A 17,986-nucleotide genomic window follows, 5' to 3' on the forward strand; every position below is an offset into this window, starting at 1 on the left:
ATCACTACAAGCAGAAAAGCTTCATCACTGATCTCAATAGCTCTGAATATTGGAGAGAAGAATTTAAGTTCAAGTATTGCGCCTTCATTTGGAGGTAGGAGAGAGTATTAATGTAGGCGCAAGAGTGAAGTGACATGAATATTTAAGATGAAATGTGCAATTATGGTGTCTTTTATATTCCTTAATTTTACATAATATTTTTCAAAAGTTTTAACAGACAATCTTTTTTTCTATACATTTTCTGCAAAGCCAGACTTTCTTGTAATCTTTTGAAGATGTCTTGATTAATAGTATCTGAAAGTCATAACTTTAGGAAAAGAAAAAAAGACCTGAGAATTATCATCCTTCAGTTTATCATCTATTTTATGTCAAGTTTTCAGGTGAGACCGTTATAATCAGGGCCAACAATCATCATGTGTTAAAGTCGTACTATTATAGAGTTTACAATTTTTTGAGGTTTTTTTCAAAGGTGGAACGATAATTCAGCCTGTAACTTGTGGCTGATGTATACATTCAGGGTTAAATATAATCATACATTCCAGAAAATCTTGGTTATAATGTCCCTTAGCAAGTGGCTCCACTAATCACATGCTTTTTATGCCTCAAAGAAGCACCTGGCATGCAATCTCTTCTTTTAGTGAGAATCAGTAGAGCTAAGTTAAACTGGTTAGCTATGTGTATGCATTTTGAGTCTGTGTGGATTAGAGAAAACTTTGAATAATTCAAAACTGTGTAACCAGTTGTTTTTTAAAAATAACATAAATTTTGTAATTAAGCAAGTCAAGAAAATGCTAATATATCTAGTAATGTTATATCTTGAATATTCTTCATAGACTACATTAAACAAATAGAAACAAAGTGTGACATGAACTGAATATCTCAATAAATCATCAAGACAATATCTTAAAACAGCAGAAATGCAGACAGAGGAAAAGTAGGAGATCCCCCTCAGACACCAGGCTGCATAAAGCTTCACATCTCTTACAGACACATTGTACAGCGAGGTCCTATCAGGCCAGCATTTTAACTGGCAACCCATTCCATGACCTCAACACCCATAAATCACATGACGGGTGTGCAGGCGCTGGGTGTTGAGAGCTGTTCAGGGCATGCTTTGAGCGAAGTCCCTATGTTGTATAATCAATAGATATAAAAATAAATGGCCTGACCGTTATTCTCTCCCTGCTACCTTTCTCTAATAAAATCCCAGTAATGCATATTTCATTTACTTTTATACTTATTGATTACCTGTACTCCAGTTAGTAAATCACGCGCCTATCGATCCCTCAATCGTACCTCTGTCGGACAGCACATAACCAGCCATTTGCGCCCCTGATAAAGAGCTCAGACATTGAACTCCCCACAGTAAATCTTTGCAAACTAACTTTTTAATTCCAAAATCGATCCACATTTAAACGTCGCATTATTTCACAAGGCACGCCTGCGGCATTAAAAGTAATACTGTGATGCATTTGGCCTTAATGTATGGCGGGCCATCCCTCTATCTCCTTCCTCACTGCATCGAGGCAGCGACATGCAGCCAACCTGCAGCCTGCAGGGAGGAAAGCGCCCTTTCCTGCTGCAGAGTGCTGGGAGACGGAGCCTCTTCAGGGCCATCCGGAGCCCACTGAGGCACACAGCACAATCCTAATCAAACATGAGAAAACTATCAGCTGGCTCATTAAGCAGGGGAAAATACTACCAATTATTTCAGCAGAAACTGCAAGCTACAACTGTCAGCAGTTGTGCAAAAAAAAAAAAGCACTGCAGTGTTAATATTATTTAACATCTGTTACTTCATCAGTTTTCAAAAGCTCGACAGATGTCTGTCTAAATTTACTAAATGTGATGCAGGAGCAAAGATTGACTTTGAGGCTCTATGCAACAAAAAGGGGGCCAACAACTAAATGCTATCAAAGACACAAGGACACAGAGGAAAATGTGCACAAGACGGATTTTTTTAGGTCATATGAGACTTTAAAACACAATGAAGTCCCTCAGGGTGCAAAGTAAAACAGCACTGACACGGGGTCAATTGTAATTTTAGCGCACACATCCAGAAGCAAATATATCAATTAGAAATGATGACTCAAAAGCAGAGGGAGAAGTCGCAGTTAGAAAAACGACCATCTATTTTCATTAGTGTACATGCTGCTTCAGGTGTGAGCGGGATCTCAAGATTAATAGAGGAATTCAAATGAATCAGAAAGGATTAGGCTCTCCAGGGAGTATAATCAATAACTCCAAATCAATAATCAATAGGCCACTCACACCAATATACTAACTGCTGACACTGTGATCTCACAATTAAAATGAAAACTGGGAAGGGAGTGGTGTAAGACTATGATTTATCTCGTAGCGCAAGTGTCATTTAGGAATAAATAAGTCAATAGCTAAAAGATGCTAGACCTGTGCAGCTCGGGTGGGAGGCAGTTATGCATTTTAAAGTGGCCAGTGGACCCGATGCAACCTATTCCCACAAAACACTGCGTCTGCTACCACAAAGATTCAAAGATAAGAAGAAAACACTCTAAAACATAAATGGAGATGCTAAAATGAAGAGGTCTACATCCTTTATTGCTGCCTAGATTTTGTGCAGTGCAACAGTAGTTCCAGCAGCAAGCAGTCCCACAGCATGATCCTGCCACTACCAGGAATGGTATAGTTCAGAATGGTTTAAAGCTTGATTCATTCTGGAAAATCACACAGGTAATTTGTGATTTTACCAGTGTAAAATCACTGGTAAAATCAGCTCAATCCGTTATATCTGGAATAACGGATTGAGCCGTTATTCTAGGTTCAATCCTGGAATAATGGTTTCAGGGTTATTCCAGGATTGAGCCTTGGTGGTAAATGGGTTGTTGTACAAATCACCATGAGAAAAATAATTTCCTGAGGTCTAATGGAGTCTCTATAAGTGGTCAGTATCTTACATGCAATAGACACTTCTCAGGGTTGTCAGAGTTGGGTCAGAGATAAAGATTCTTTTTTCATTAGTAACCTGATTTCCTAGGACTCCGCGCAGGCATATAGTTGCAATCTTTTTCAGAGCACAACTAACAGATAATATACATATTTTATTTTCTAGTTCCTGAGGGTCTACCCCCTTTCTAACGCTGCCCTGGGAAACTGTCCAAACAGCCTACATCAAAAACCAACATAGCACCAGTCTCGAGTCTTTCACAAGATGTAAAGTGTTTAATTCCACACTTGCCCTGTATGTAGCAACATCCATCCAGAAATGCATGCCCACAGAATGATGTTGTCACTTCCATGTATCATGTAGGAGATGGTGCATTGTTAGGCTATTGTTCTGCACAAATTGTTTTCTCTTACTTAAGCAGCTTCTTCCATATCTCTTGTTTCCTCTGCTAAATTTCTGAAGACTTCTTGAGAATTTCTACCAACAATGAAAATCAGAAATATGTAGTGCACAACTAATGCAAGAGATTGTCAGCTTTCGATCTTCACAACTCCTCCAGAGTTACCATAACCCTCTTGACTAATTATGTTCTGAAATGTTTTTTTATTTGCAAAATTTTTAAAATGACGTGCTCAACTCACTACTTTGAGTCGCATACAATACCATTAAATACATAAAAGGTTTCTGTTGTATTGTGAAAAAACGTGAAAAGTTCAAGTGGTATTATTACATTTTCAAGTAAAACGAAAATGTAATAATACCTCTCAAAACCAATCAAAACCGACCACATTTCTGTTTGCATGTAATTGTTTGGGATGAACTTGACTGACCCAGCAGTCGGGTCGTAAGCACAAGGCAGCCGTATCACTGGAGAGTGGATTTGAACACCTCGGGGAGACGGATTCAGTTTGTACCGTCCAACGAAACACATCAGAAGCCCCTCTCGTCAATCCCCTCCCACTCTCTCCCTCATTCATTTGGGAGTATGATTTATACTTTTTGAAGTGAAGGGTCTTGAATCCCACTATAAAGGAATTAAGAGATCTCCCTTGAGTCTGTCATTCAAATGAGAGCATGGCAGGGATATGAGGGCTTTTTAATAGGAGAAATTAGTATTCACAATGCCTTAAACTGGAATCTGAAGGAACCTTTCAGGTGGAGAAGAAAGGGCCAGTTTAGAAAAGAAAGCCCTAAGAAGTCGGGGGCTTTTCATAGCAGTCGTGTTTCTGCCCCTCATCAAGAAGAGCCTGAGCGCTCTGTGAAATAACCCAAGAGAGTGGAGAAGGAAAGGGGTGTGGATATGTGTGTGTGAAACAAAAATTAGGAATGCACAATAAATAGGCAGAGTGAAAACAACACAATGAGAAGTCCCACAGTCTCCAGGCCAAGAGGGCTGCTCAGTTCCTCAACAGCTCCCCATGCAGATCCAACTGTTCCAGGGAAGACTGGGAGCGACGAGACGCTTTGACAAACATCTTTTGGATTTCTCTAACGCTTCTTTGCCGACCCAGAAATGGTGGAATTTAAATCAACATTAAGTCAACAAAGCATTTCTCTATTTGTAGAACCTGACCTTGAAAACTACTAAGTTGAGGCGAATCTGAGAGGTACTTCAGTGGCTTACTGTTGTTGGCTTAGCTTGAACTTTGGAACTAGATTTTCATTATGGGACAGATTTTATTTTGTCAAAATATTAGCTACAGGAAAAAAATATATTTGACCATTCATATCTGAATACATAAAACTAAAAAATACCATGTGGTTACAGTACCTTAAAAATGTATAAACACCATTTTGTATTTTCCATGTCTTGTCACATCACAACCACAAACATCAATGTATTTTGCTGGGTTTTTATGTGACAAACAGCATTTAGTAGTGTACAGTTATGAAGTAGTTCTAGTAGCTGTTGTTTTTCAGATTTCCTGGTATTTAGCCAAGTTCATTTTCCTCCAAAATCTAAACAGCCTCCATATCCCAGCTTTAAAAAATCCTTATTACACTGTGATTCTCACAACAGTGGGTCACAGTGGGGATGGTCTATTCAAAGTTCTCTGCTGAGTTTTCTGCCTCAAATAGCATTATGTATGTAGACCAGGGGTGTCAAACTCCAGTCCTCAAGGGCCGCTGTCCTGCAATTTTTAGATGTGCCACAGGTAGAAAACACTGGAATGAAATGGCTTAATTACCTCCTTCTTGTGTAGATCAGTTCTCCAGAGCCTTGCTAATGACCTAATTATTCTATTCAGGTGTGGTGCAGCAGAGGCACATCTAAGAGTTGCAGGGCAGTGGCCCTCCAGGACTGGAGTTTGACACCTGTGATGTAGACCAAATAAAACATGCTCTTCCACATGTTTATGGTCTCAATTATACAGCCATTGTCAAATATAGCAAATAATACTACTTGTGGCTTTCCTTTTAAAAGGAAAGCCACAAAATTTCATCTTCCATTAATGCCACTCTTGTGGAGAGCACAACTCTGGTACATACCACAGATTCTAAAAAAACAACCATTATTATCTCACTTCTGCTTTAAAATAATGAACTATACTTTTGCAAGATACAATAGGTGTAACCAAAGTGTGTATTTGCTCCAAAGCAAATGAAATTAATATATATATACTTGTTTTTTAATCTGCAAACAACAATAAAGGAGACAATGGTGCTTTGTTTAACTTTGTCATTACCTACCTGCTTCTGATGGATGGAGGGGAACATCTGACATAGGAACCTTCTGACATCATGTCACTGGGACACATCGGTAGTGGGCACAAAGGGTTCAGCTGTAAATTTCAAGTATCAAATTTAACATTGAAAGTTTTAACAGAACAAAAGCAAAATTACATAAAAAGGATTTGATATCATAACATGCCTGGTTTCTGTCTTGATTCCCAACAGAAGGCAGCCAGAATCTAAAAGGATACAACGAAACAATGAATGGTAAAATCCACATGGCAACCTCAGTTTCAGTAAGATCTCTTTGTGAGTCTTACTTTCTCTGGCAATGATCTGCAGTGAAATGTCTCAGTCTTTCCACAAACACCGGCATGTTGTTGCTCTGTTCAACAAAAGTTGAAACAAAACAAAGCAAAGTTGGTACAACAGTTTTCGGCTTCTTTAACATGAATGAGGACACATTTCTTTTACCTTCCTAGGAAGACGCCTCCTGTCCCGCCTGATGCAGCAGGCAGCAGAACAAGCCAATCGTTTAGGGCGTGAATGATACCCTGCAACAAGTAAAAAATAACTTTATCTCCTTTTCCTCACAGCTGATTGAAACCAATGGATATTTTTTTTGTTTATTGTACTGTATGTGTATAAAGAAAGACATGACTAGTTAGCCAGTCAATCAATTCACTAACTGGCTGGCTACGTATTTGGAAGTATGGATGAATGTCACTTTTTTATATTAATGCAGACCTGAAAAACTCTGACAGTCTGACAGTTTTTCCAAATTGTGCAGCAACCCTGAGACTCGCCCACATGAAGTCTGAACATCACAGAGTCCCCCAGTTATATCCCTAAAAAGAAATATAAAAACTTTGACCACCTCTAACAGCGCGCCGTGCAGGTTGGAGAAAGTTGGTGGAGGATTGTCTATCCTCAAGTGAAAGTGGACTGTCAGAGTCCCAGTTGGGCAGCAGGCCGACTCCGCAGTCCCCCTCAAAGAACCAGTCGCTCTGCTCATCATCACCTGAACACATGGGAAGGTAAATGCATTATTGATTGGAGCGATATCGCCTGATAAACATTGATTTTTTTCTAAACCATTTTGATTGTGGGCAAATTTAAAAGCCTGAAGTTTCTCAGTGGACTGCACAGCACCAGACAACACTGGTTCTTCCCCAGACAGCGAGCTGATCTCAGGCCTGTCACTCTGCAAACTGTCCACAGGAACCATGCCTCTCACAGTCAAGGTGTAGTGACAACTGTTAAATCAGAGGCCGCCCGGCCCCACCGCGGCTAATGAGATTAGCAAAGGCTTCAGCGCTCATTAACACGACATGACAACGTCTTATTAGAGTCGCCTGGGTGCCCAGCAACCAGCCCATTGTAGCCAAACCTCTTTATCCAGCCCCAGAATTCACTCAGAATTGAGCACAGGCATGTTCACAAATTTTTCATAAAATGCTATATGTTAAGGCAGATCAGTTCGTGATACCTTGTCTTCCTTCATCATTGGTGAACAGGCCGGGGTCACTGCTGCACGTGCTGCTGGTTTCCCTGCAAAGAAAAGACACAAGGGAAAAAGAGAATAAGAATCTAGGACTTGTTTGGATCTCTTTGGAGGTCGGATGAATGTTATGGAATCTGAAAAGTGAACAATGTAAATTAAGAATTTACATTGCCCCTGAAATATCAATATCTAAAATGTGGCATTCAGTAGCAAAAATAATGAAAAAGAGCAAAGCCGGAGGTCGACATGAATAGAAATGACACAAAAAGACAGAGCGCTGTGTGTTTCTGCCTCGTTGCGATGGCGAACACAAAGGCATCAGGAGGGACTCTGATCGAAGCCACTGAGTGACACGAACAATCTAATTGAATATCCTCCGCTGTCAGCTCCAATCTAATCTGGCCCACATTGTGGAGGATGACAGCACTGAGAAGCACAGTCCCCCTGGCCACCCCTCCCTTTGGGTGTGCCCCTCACACACACAGCAATCCACAGACATGCCACCACTTCCACGCAGCAACTGGCTGACATCTGCTGTGTGGGCTGCCATCGCTTACCATCCAGACCGCCCCACTGCTGGTCCCCTCCACACCCTCCGGCACCCTCTTACTGGAAATCTCAAAGCTAAGATCATTATTCATAAGGGAATACACTTGGAAACTGCTATTTCAATAATGCCAGTCACTAAGAGTGGTAGCCAAAAATATAAGTTGCAGGATGGCACCTAAATCATTATTTTAGTAATTGATTATTCAATCAATTATTCTGATAATTAATCAAATTGAAAATAATCAGTATTTTCAGATTTTTCATTTAACATTATAAACCTTTTTTATACAATGTTAGAAATACATAAAAAAACAAGTGATTCAATTATTTTTTTAAATGAAAAAATAAGCATTTTATTGCCTAAAATGAAATAACATACAATTCCTCTTATGAATTTGAACCAGGTGAAGCTAAAACTAGACCACTTAAGAAGTTTTGGGGGAAAAAAAATTACCTACAGACAGAGGATTTTTTTTTATCTTAAATGCAAAATATATACTTATTTTGCAGACTTGGCTTAATTGATGTTCTGAGTATGTTGTTTTTTCAGCAAATGGACTTTTTTGAGTCTGTATACTCCAGTAAACAATTAATCAATTACAAAATTAGTTGATGATTATTTCAATAAATGAAACATCACAATTAATGTGACAAACATTAATTGTTTGTCAATTAATGTTCCTGTCATTACTAAGTAATGACAGAAAGTTTTAAATGTGACTTCCAAAACTATTATATCTGTTTTACAATAACTGTGTAACTATGTTTTACAGTGACACATTTCTCATTAACGTGTTAATACATTATTTCTGCTCTGAAGATAAATATTTTAATAACTGATCCACTTGCATTACAAATTGTGTTGTCATACTTCAGTTAAAAATTTTTTAGCAAAAGTAATAAAGGTCAGGAGATGTTTTAGAAAATCTAAAAATGTCTACAATTTAGATGTTTTAGAAAATTGAAAAGAAAGACTTACGCCTTGGAAGGAAAGTACATTTAAGAGGTGGTTTAATGATTTTGCAGAGTGTTGAACGCTGCAGTTTTATACTGTAAGAATTTGTTTTATTTGTTTTATAACAAATAAAGAGAAATAAGCTGCAGTCATTAATTACAGCAAAAAGTTAAGCATTTTATATGACAAAAATGTCAAGGATTCTGACTCGACAGTGGCAGCTGTATTGTTTAAGAATTGAACTTTGTGTTACTCTAATGGAGCAGAAGCTGAGTTTCCCTGACTCTCTTGCAGATTGCTTCCTGTTTATCATCTCTGACCTTGCTTGCAGGAGACACCTGGAGGGTTCGATATGTGCTGATACAGAGCTTCGCCATATTGCACAGGGCTCTGAGTGACGTCAGGATAAGAAAACGTCCATCCAGACTGTCCATCTGATCTGTGACCAGATGGTCACACATCATCTCCCCGAACATCCAAGAGAAGCAGATGCGAAAGGGGAGACGGCATCTCCTGGGAATCTGGAAGATGTCTGGCCCAGCCCTGGACTGTCCCTCCTCCCCCATCCTCCCTCATCCAACGCCTTCAACCCCGTCTCTCCAGACTGATTCCCCGGGCCGCTCCTCAGTAACGATGGAAACATCTGCTGACATTTGATGCACACAGTACAGTGGAGGACGCAGGTTTGGACATTTACAAAGACAATTATTATGGTGTTAGCACATTTCATGCTGTTAAGGACCAGCAAGGAACACATTTCTTCTTCAGTTTTTTAAAATAAAAATAATTTCTTCAGCTTTTTGGAGAAAGTTTATGCCACGTATAAGAAACACGGGTATTAACATTTATTGAGAGACTCATTAAACTGACAAACCCATTTTCATGAGACAAAATATGTTTTCTTTATTAAGTGGTGACCTTTGCCAGAGATAAATCAAATTTATAGTGTATTTAAAAATATAGATTTTTTTCTTCTGAATTTAGAACTTTACTGAGATTATTTACTAGATTTCAAAAGTACTAAACTGACTGGTAAGGTAGGGGGAGCCCAAGTCCGAGAAGAGCCAAGATGTCCAAGGCGTCCATGGAGAAGCAAGTTCTCCAGAGTTCAGATACGGGAATCGGTTAACATCACAACTATTACGGTAATTGTACACTTAAAAATACTTTACTGAAGAGTGACAAGAACAAAGTCATTGCCAAAAGTAAGCCATAAGAAGACTCTTCTGAAGTTTACCCGAGACACGAAGAGAATACCACAAACACGAGGAAGAAAGTGACCTTTTTTGACTATATGCAAACATTACTGTATGTGTGATGAAAATGAACAATTCCCATCATCTGAACACACAAAATACAAGAAAATCCTGAAAGGAAACCTAAAAAAGTTGCAAAACACCTGACACTGGGAGGAGGTTCAACTTTAAGAGCAGTTATCGCTGACTTGTAGCAAAAACTGGAGTGAAGGGGCATTCTCCAACGTACCAACTCGCACCTCAAACTTTTTTGATATGTTTAGTCAAAAAATTGGAAATCATGTATCACTTTTCTTTCACTTACCAAATATGGACTACTTTGTGTTAGTATGGCACATAGAATCCTAATAAAAATATACTGTTGTTTGTTGTTGGATAAAACTCCAAGTTCAGTGGGTATGAGTACTTTTACTAGACACTGTATGTTAAAGGGAGCAAGGGCAAAACTCCATAGTTAAAGGAGATAAACTGAACTCCCCATATGGCCCAATTGTCTCTACACAAGCCAAAGAGGAGAAGCCAAACACAGTATCCAGATGAGCACTAATCATTAGGATATAATCCTCAGCTCCTGGGAGAGGCAGACCAGTTTGCACAGAGATTACAGGCAAGCCACCATTTATTGAGCCTAGGCTCATTCTGCAGAGGAATAAAGGAGACGAACGTTGGAGGGGAGCAAAGTGCTGATAACAATGGATCTGCGAGCTCTTCAAACAAGTCGCTTCAACCCAAATCTGTGCCCTCTTCCATTGGTGTCTGATTATAAGGTTATCCCACCCTCCCTGAGCTGCAGTAATTGGATTAGTCTCAGAGATTTATTAAAATTAACTTCACCAAATGCTGAACTGCCTCCTCAAAAACTCCTCATGGAGTTCTCAAAATCTAAATTACAGCACAACAGAGCGGAGCAAGCTCTGAGAGGCTTTTGTTTTTTTTTTCCTCCCAAGAAGTCAACATCAACATAAGCGGCACACAGCTGGAGACGGAGGCTGGGCCCGGGAAGCCGCTACCCACAGGTTAGGGCTGCTTGCTGGGCCAGCCTGGGTGCCAGGTGGCCTCAGTGCCAGCAGGCAGGGCCAGGTCTAATCAAGGATGTGGAGTCCAACTGGAGCTTCCAACATCTGCTCTCCCTGCACTTGGGTGGCTGAAGGTGAAGCTCAACTCGGTGTGCACATAAGGAGAGTGACCTTGAGGAGGGACACATTTCAGCAGACCAAATGCTCTAAATGAAAAAGGTTAACAGTATGAAAAGAGACCAAAGGCATCCACATGGTTCAACAATGGCATCTGTGTCTGACATCCAATGGACCACACAGCCTCAAAGTATAAATATTGCTGTTGTAACACTGTCAGGCCCTCATCCCTGCTGCCATTTGTTAATACCCCTTTGCCTCCATCAAGGCTTAACCGTTTGATTGTTCAGCTCTCAGTACAGAGTGGCAGTCCACTGAGCAGCAATCAAGACTGTTGCAGTTGTGTAAGTGAGAAATGATTGACAGCACGCTTAGGCGCTCCCATTTATTTCTTCTCCTGGGCTGTTTTCTGTCAGAAAGGCTATTGATTTTTCCATAAAGTAAGAAAACAAATACCGTTTAGGGGCTGAAGAGGTCAGCACAAATTAAACTTGAAGACGTAAAGCTTTCTCTGCTCCATTAACGGCTACTTCAGTTGCTCATGTGCTTCATATGATCAGATGATAATGAGATCTGCAAAAAGAATAAGCACTTGAAGAAAAACAAGAAGCTGACCATTATATTTAAGGCTGAAACAATTAATCAGATTAATAGTGATTATTTGATCTTTGAAAAATTTGTCAACTATTTTGGTAATTGATTAATCGCCAACAACAGTGTACTGACTAAAAAAGGCAAACATAACATACTCAGAGCAATAATCAAGTCAAAATTTGCTAAAATATATACATTTTGCATTTACGAGAAAATAAACCTTCTTTGTTGCTAAACCTGTTCTACCCAGAACTCCTAAAATGGCATTTTTAGCTTAACTCAGTTCAAATTCTGTGAAAAATAAAATAAAATTTCCTATTACCGGTACTCTGCAAAAACACATAATCTTATCAAGTATGTTTGGTCCAGTTCCTAACACAAATGTCTTAGTACACTTCAAATAAGACAAAACTAACTTACAAGTAACTTTTCATCAAGTCCTAGGGGCTCGTTTTGAGTCAGTGTTTTTTTAATATTGATAAAAATGTTCTAGTTCCACTGGCAAATTATTTCACTTATAACATGGGAAAAATGTCTTGTTTATTCACCAGAAACTAGACAAAGAATACTTGACAAGATTTTGTGCTTTTTGCAGTGTAATCACCTTTTGATATCCAGGTAATTGGTTAATCCAAAAACTAATCAAGAAATTAGCCCTACACTGTATTCATGTTAAGTCAAGCTAAAAAGGCTGAGCTTTTCACATACTGCATTATTTGCTACAAATGATCAAGCTAAATGTGAAGAGAGTACATATTTTGTTGCAGTTTAGGAAATAAGCATTTTATTTCTTTATTTTAAAAATGAATTGAATTATTAATTTATTTCCGTCTTACATTATATTTCTAAAACTGTATAAATAAAACTTAGGTGGTTAAATTAAAAGCTGCATAATATGGCAACTTTCTAATCTGATAAATTATTAGAATAATCAATACAATCACAATAGATTACTAAAATAATTGTTGTTTGCAGCACTAGTTATTTTTTTGTCTAATACATAAAACAGCAGAAGGAAAATATAACAAGAGTATGGGTTTTCTGTGTAGGACTGTACAATGAAAAGACTCAACGAGTGTGAAGAAAACCTCTATGCAAAAGACAAGCATCACAATCTGTCATCCCACCAGGATCAATATAAACACATGGACTAAGGACTGCTATTGAAAACCATCGTCACTCAGCACACTTCACTACAGCATCCAGGATGTAACTAGAAACTGTGTTATGAATAGGTGAAACCATACATCAACTCAAAGGTGGAAAGCCTGTCCTCATCTTTGGACACAAGCTTGTATCAGTTGCACAGAAAGAATGTAAACACAACGCTGTGGTCAGCTGAAACCACTTTTAAGTCTAAACCATGGGTTTATCCAGACAGAAGACTTTAAAGGGTATTAAAGCCTGTTTCTGTGATTTATGAGGATGGATTAATGTCAACGGTATTTGTAATGTCCATTAAAAATACAACTAGAAGTTTGTGTGTGGATTTGTAGAAACATGCTTAAGGTGGAGTGTCAAAAAAATAAGAGCTACTTAAAGAGAAGCCTCTTTCCTTTGAAGAGAGGCTCAATTTCAAGGTGTTACATTGGGAGGTCAAATTTCTTTTAAGTTATTTTTGAAATATAAAGCATTTTTATAACAACTGAAGGTAACATAGCTGCTTCTTTGTGCTATAAAATGCAATCATGACCCTGGAATATACATAATGCAGCCCCTTTAAAGTATAAAATTGACACCCAATTTGACAGCTGTTTTCAAGGTTACATTTACCTCTGCAGTTTCATTCTTGTTTTTATACATTTACTAAATATAATGTAACAATCAATTTGGCTTATAAAGCCCCTTTCTGGTGAAAGTAAGATCCACACTTAGCTTAGTGAAACGAAATGCACACAGGAGAGTTTATTCTGGGACTGTGGGACAAACAGAACTTTAATTACCAACCCAAAGTCAGGCATATATTTCAAAACAAATCAATACCATACCAAGTCACTTATTTATTTGTGACAATAGTTTTCAAAGGGCAATAATGAGCTGGGAGATGCCTGAGGGCAGAGCTGCCAAAGATCCCTCCCTCATCATCATAGCAGGTAAAAGAGATAAGGATGAAGACTGTCATCCATTTATAATGTCAACACTTCAAAATAAAGAAGAATGAGTTCAGGCTAAGAGGACAGGCTGAATGCTAATAATGCGACTGATTACCACTTAGATCATTTTAAATGTAACTTGTTAATTTATTCATTCTTAAACTAAAAACAGTCCCTTCAGAATTGTTGGGGTTTGGGATTTTATGTGACTGACCAACACAAAGAAGTACAAAAATATGAAGTGAAATGAAAAGGAAGAACACATATGGTTTTCAAACTTTTCAGAAAAAATCTAAAACGTTTGCCATGTGTTTCAGTCCCTCTGAGTTAACACATGGCAGAAAGTCGCTTAGGGTTTTGTCTCTACCAGATCTGCACATGGAGATGCTTGATCATTCCTAAAGTGAAAATTAAATTTATTTGCATCTGACTTGCAATCTTTGACTGGGCCATTTTAAAGAATGGTTATGCTTTGATCTAAACTATTTAATAGAAATTCTGGTTGTACGTTTAGGGCTTTTGTCCTGATGCAAGGTGAACCTCAATCCCAGTCTTCTCTCACCTAAGATGCCACCACAATGTTTCACAATAATTTCAATTCAATATAGTTTATTGTTATGTCACTGATTCAAAACAAGGTTTACAGTAATACTATACTCTTTCCATTTTCAGATGATGGATTGACCAATCCTCTATTAGATTATCATAGCTAACTGTTGCATTCCTTGATGATGCTTCTTATTTGTTAATGTTCTCTAACACGCCTTCATAGAACAGCTGGATTTATATTAAGTTTAAATTACACACACACGTTTACTGATTTGGTGACCTCCACAGGCATTTAGTGGCACTGGATTTTATTAAATTGTATCAGAGTAAGAGTGTAGAGTACATATGCACGCCACACTTTTAGATTATCTATTCGTAACAATATTTAAAACCATTTAGCTTTCTCCCTCTAGGTCAAAATTATCTGCTTTATATTGATGTGGCCAACTCAACATGTAAAGTTTTATAGATATTTTCTAATGAAATCAGCATCAAAATCCCTTATTTTCCTTTTAATATAAAATAAAAATTTTATGCAGTTTTCAACATGAAAATTATATAGAGATCACATTACCCATCAGACATGTTCTCATCTGGACCGTCTCTACGTTCCTTCGCCATCTTTCTTTTCCAGCACTCCTTTCCCATCATTCTGCCTCCGTCTGTCTGTCTCTCAGGTCCAGTCCAGCTGCTCGACCTCCTCCTACTTCCTGACAAACGCTGAACCTTAGATGGCCTGTGCCTCTTCTTTCCATCATGCAACTTCTGCTGAAGTCTGACCGTCATGTCAGAAGTCATACGCTTGACCTTCCTGCGTCTTCTGAGTGGCTGTCCTGGATTACTGTCGGTGAAGGAATCGGACTCTGGCCAAGATGGGTGTCTGGATCTGACAGGGCCGCCGACGACACGAGGCCAGTGGTCAGTGGTGGCCATATCATCTGAGTCGCTGTGGTTTGCCACAGCGGTGGTGAAGGTGGAGGATATGTTCTCCCTGTATTCTTTGGCCTCATCCAGGCTGGACTCAGAAGCCTCAATCCAGCGACGTCTGCGTGCCACCGGATAGACGGAGGACTCGTGAAGGCGCTTCCGACCTCTGCGCCGCCGGATCTGTCGCCGATGCTGCAGCGGACTGAGGACCATTTCCTCCCACAGCTCCCCTAACTTGTTTTGCTCAGAGGCCTGCTCCAGTGCAGACACCAGGTCCTGCACCAGCTCATCCATCATGGTTCTGGAAACCACAGAGGAAAGAGTTAAATCAGTCAACTGATGTACAAATACACAACACAGCAATCTGAAAGCACTGATGAACAAAGAAGAAGCAGCTTCTTTGAAGATCACTGGTTTTGGAAGTTATAAAAACTCACATCAAGAGATAATTCTCTATTTTCTATTCTATGCCTGCCTTTTTCTACCTTTTTTCAAACATCAGCTAATTTCTCTTTATGTATCATGAAAATAGGCAATAGAATTAAAAAGAAAATTTAATTCCTTATCAGAAATAACTGCAATTTTGGCTGTCCATTTGTTTGTGATGCACAAACAAAAAAATTATGTTTGTGCATCACAGAATCCAAGAAGTGGAGAAATTTTAAATTTTACATTATTTTTCTCACTTAATTTTTTATATTAACCAAGTGATACAAGTCTGGGGTCAATTAGTTCTCTAATTAGCTACTGAAACTCAAAAATTCAATTAAACTGAGCTTAACAATACTTCATTATTCTCGAAAAGGAAAGTCAGACAGTATTAGAAAGTGTTCATATTATTGAATATTTAATATTACTATCAAGTCTTTTCCAAGCACTAGGAGACTTGACCTGGAAGGACAGCCTCCACTCTTGGGAATAACTATTTTGAACTACTTCCTCCTATGAAAAATCAAATTCTCTGTTTAACTTTTATCTGTTTCTGAGTCAGCTCAAACATCAAAGAACGTTCTGTTTGTTGATGTGTTTATCGACCAAAAATGGATGAAAATGGATGAAAAATCAAACTGATTTTGTACTATTTTACCAACAAATCATCTATCAAAATTGACCTCTGGTCAGTTGATTGTTGCACATTAGCTACAGAGTTAATTCTAAAAACGTCAAGAATATCTGTAGCCTACTTAGATTACACATTTTTGGCGCCAAGAAAAGAGTGCTAAAACACCAATAGGTACAGCTTGCAGATTGAGGTTCTTCATCATTTTAAGTAACAATGAAAAACATTCACAGGAGATTACAAGAAAAATCTGAATGGAAAAGAGAAAACTCTGATCCACTGATTTCTCTATATTACCACATGTAATTCACTAATTATGCAGCCTTTCAGAGATAACAGCAGGGTGATTTTAAGTCAAGCAGCAAAGCATTGATGAAGCTCGAACAAGAGCTGCTTCTCATTTGATTACATCAGTACAGAGGAGACCACCAAAAGCGTGTGCACTTTTCCAGCCGCCAAGAAAAGCTTAAAATGTCTTTATGACCATTGTGTTATGCTGCAGGGCAGCTTTGCAGCATCACTGCAGCAGAACAACAGCAGAGGCACGCTATAGTAATCTGCATGCTCCGAGCTGTTACATAACAGCTCACATGTGAGCTCGGCACAAGGACAGACAAATATCTCCCGAACCACCAATGAACCGAGCCATTTATGAGCGCTTAACGCGGTCATTGTCACACAGAAACCATTTCTACATATCTACTATGAAGCTAAAAATAACAATTACACTCCAAAGGCTCTGAACACTCACCAGTCGTTGCTTGTCTTGTTTTGTTTTCAGCTCCCAGCTGGGAAAACAGACGCACTTCCGCCCTGCAGTGCAGCCAATCAGGTGGCTCCGCCTCGCTGTGACGTAGTTCCAAAACAACACGAGTTCATGCAGATAGGAAGCCACATGCCGGTCTGCCAAAACCCAGATAACTCTTTGACCTCTGTTACACGACGTCCTTAGACTCATTCAGTTTTTTATCATGAAACTGTCTCTGTAGTGTCAGAATATGCTCTGAGGTTGGAGTTCGTTTCTGCCTGAATCAGAAGAGTTTACGTGTCTTGTTTACAAGTTATATGTAGCAATAGGGTGGCCAGGTTTGAATACCTTTCTTCCCTTAGTAAATTAAGTCATTATTTGCAGACTATGTTTTATATTTACACTGGATATCGTTAAAAACAAAAGTTTTTAAGCAAAACTTTTACAGTGCGAAAATATGTTTTTTACATATTTGTTAAAACGTTTGATGTCATGATAGTGTGATTTGAGACAGATATGTGAAAAATTGACTGACTTTTCCTAATGGACCTGCTGTTAACTACAGTAATACAGTGCTCCTGGTCAGTAACAACTGAACAGAGCCAGAAGGAAGGTCTTAGAGCTGTGAATCATCCTCATGTACATGCTGCTCTCAACCTCCCCTGATCTCTGCTACGTTACAGGTGGTTCGCCACATCAGAAGCTACCATGAATGTTCAGGTTTGGCTACCGATGACGCAGATAAACAGTTTTTCTGTCATGGTAAGTTGTTTCTCTGCCACTAGCACATTTTGCAGCACATACGTGAGGTTGACTGACAGCTCTAGATGCTTCTCCTGGCTCTGATTAGCAGAGCCAGGAGGACCCTCAATCTCAGGGAGGAGATGTAGGAGCTTGATCTTTTCACAAAGGATCTGTTTCATATTATACTGTTACAACATAACGACAGTTTTAAGTAATATGTAAAAACATATTTTTGTAAAAGTTACATACTGTAGCTTTAAAACAGTTTTGCAAAATTC

The 17,986-nt window shown here is 38.8% G+C and overlaps 1 protein-coding gene across 3 annotated transcripts in view; it reads right to left on the bottom strand.

Moving 5' to 3' along the window:
• LOC116708956 (G patch domain-containing protein 2-like) overlaps positions 1 to 17,058 on the bottom strand; it is a 49,891-nt gene extending 32,833 nt beyond the window's left edge. For all 3 annotated transcript variants that reach the window (XM_032547139.1, XM_032547137.1, XM_032547136.1), the window contains exons 1-8: positions 16,968 to 17,058; positions 14,804 to 15,457; positions 7,086 to 7,147; positions 6,474 to 6,617; positions 6,071 to 6,150; positions 5,917 to 5,981; positions 5,796 to 5,835; positions 5,615 to 5,706 (exon numbers count right to left, since the gene is read on the bottom strand). In XM_032547139.1, coding sequence (XP_032403030.1) covers positions 5,615 to 5,706; positions 5,796 to 5,835; positions 5,917 to 5,981; positions 6,071 to 6,150; positions 6,474 to 6,617; positions 7,086 to 7,147; positions 14,804 to 15,453 — 1,133 coding nt within the window. In that variant the 5' untranslated portion in view covers positions 15,454 to 15,457; positions 16,968 to 17,058. The remainder of the gene's footprint in view (positions 1 to 5,614; positions 5,707 to 5,795; positions 5,836 to 5,916; positions 5,982 to 6,070; positions 6,151 to 6,473; positions 6,618 to 7,085; positions 7,148 to 14,803; positions 15,458 to 16,967) is intronic.
• Between the last annotated feature and the right edge of the window lie 928 nt (positions 17,059 to 17,986).

The sequence above is a fragment of the Xiphophorus hellerii genome, chromosome 19 (assembly GCF_003331165.1).
Source record: "Xiphophorus hellerii strain 12219 chromosome 19, Xiphophorus_hellerii-4.1, whole genome shotgun sequence".
NCBI lineage: Eukaryota > Metazoa > Chordata > Actinopteri > Cyprinodontiformes > Poeciliidae > Xiphophorus > Xiphophorus hellerii.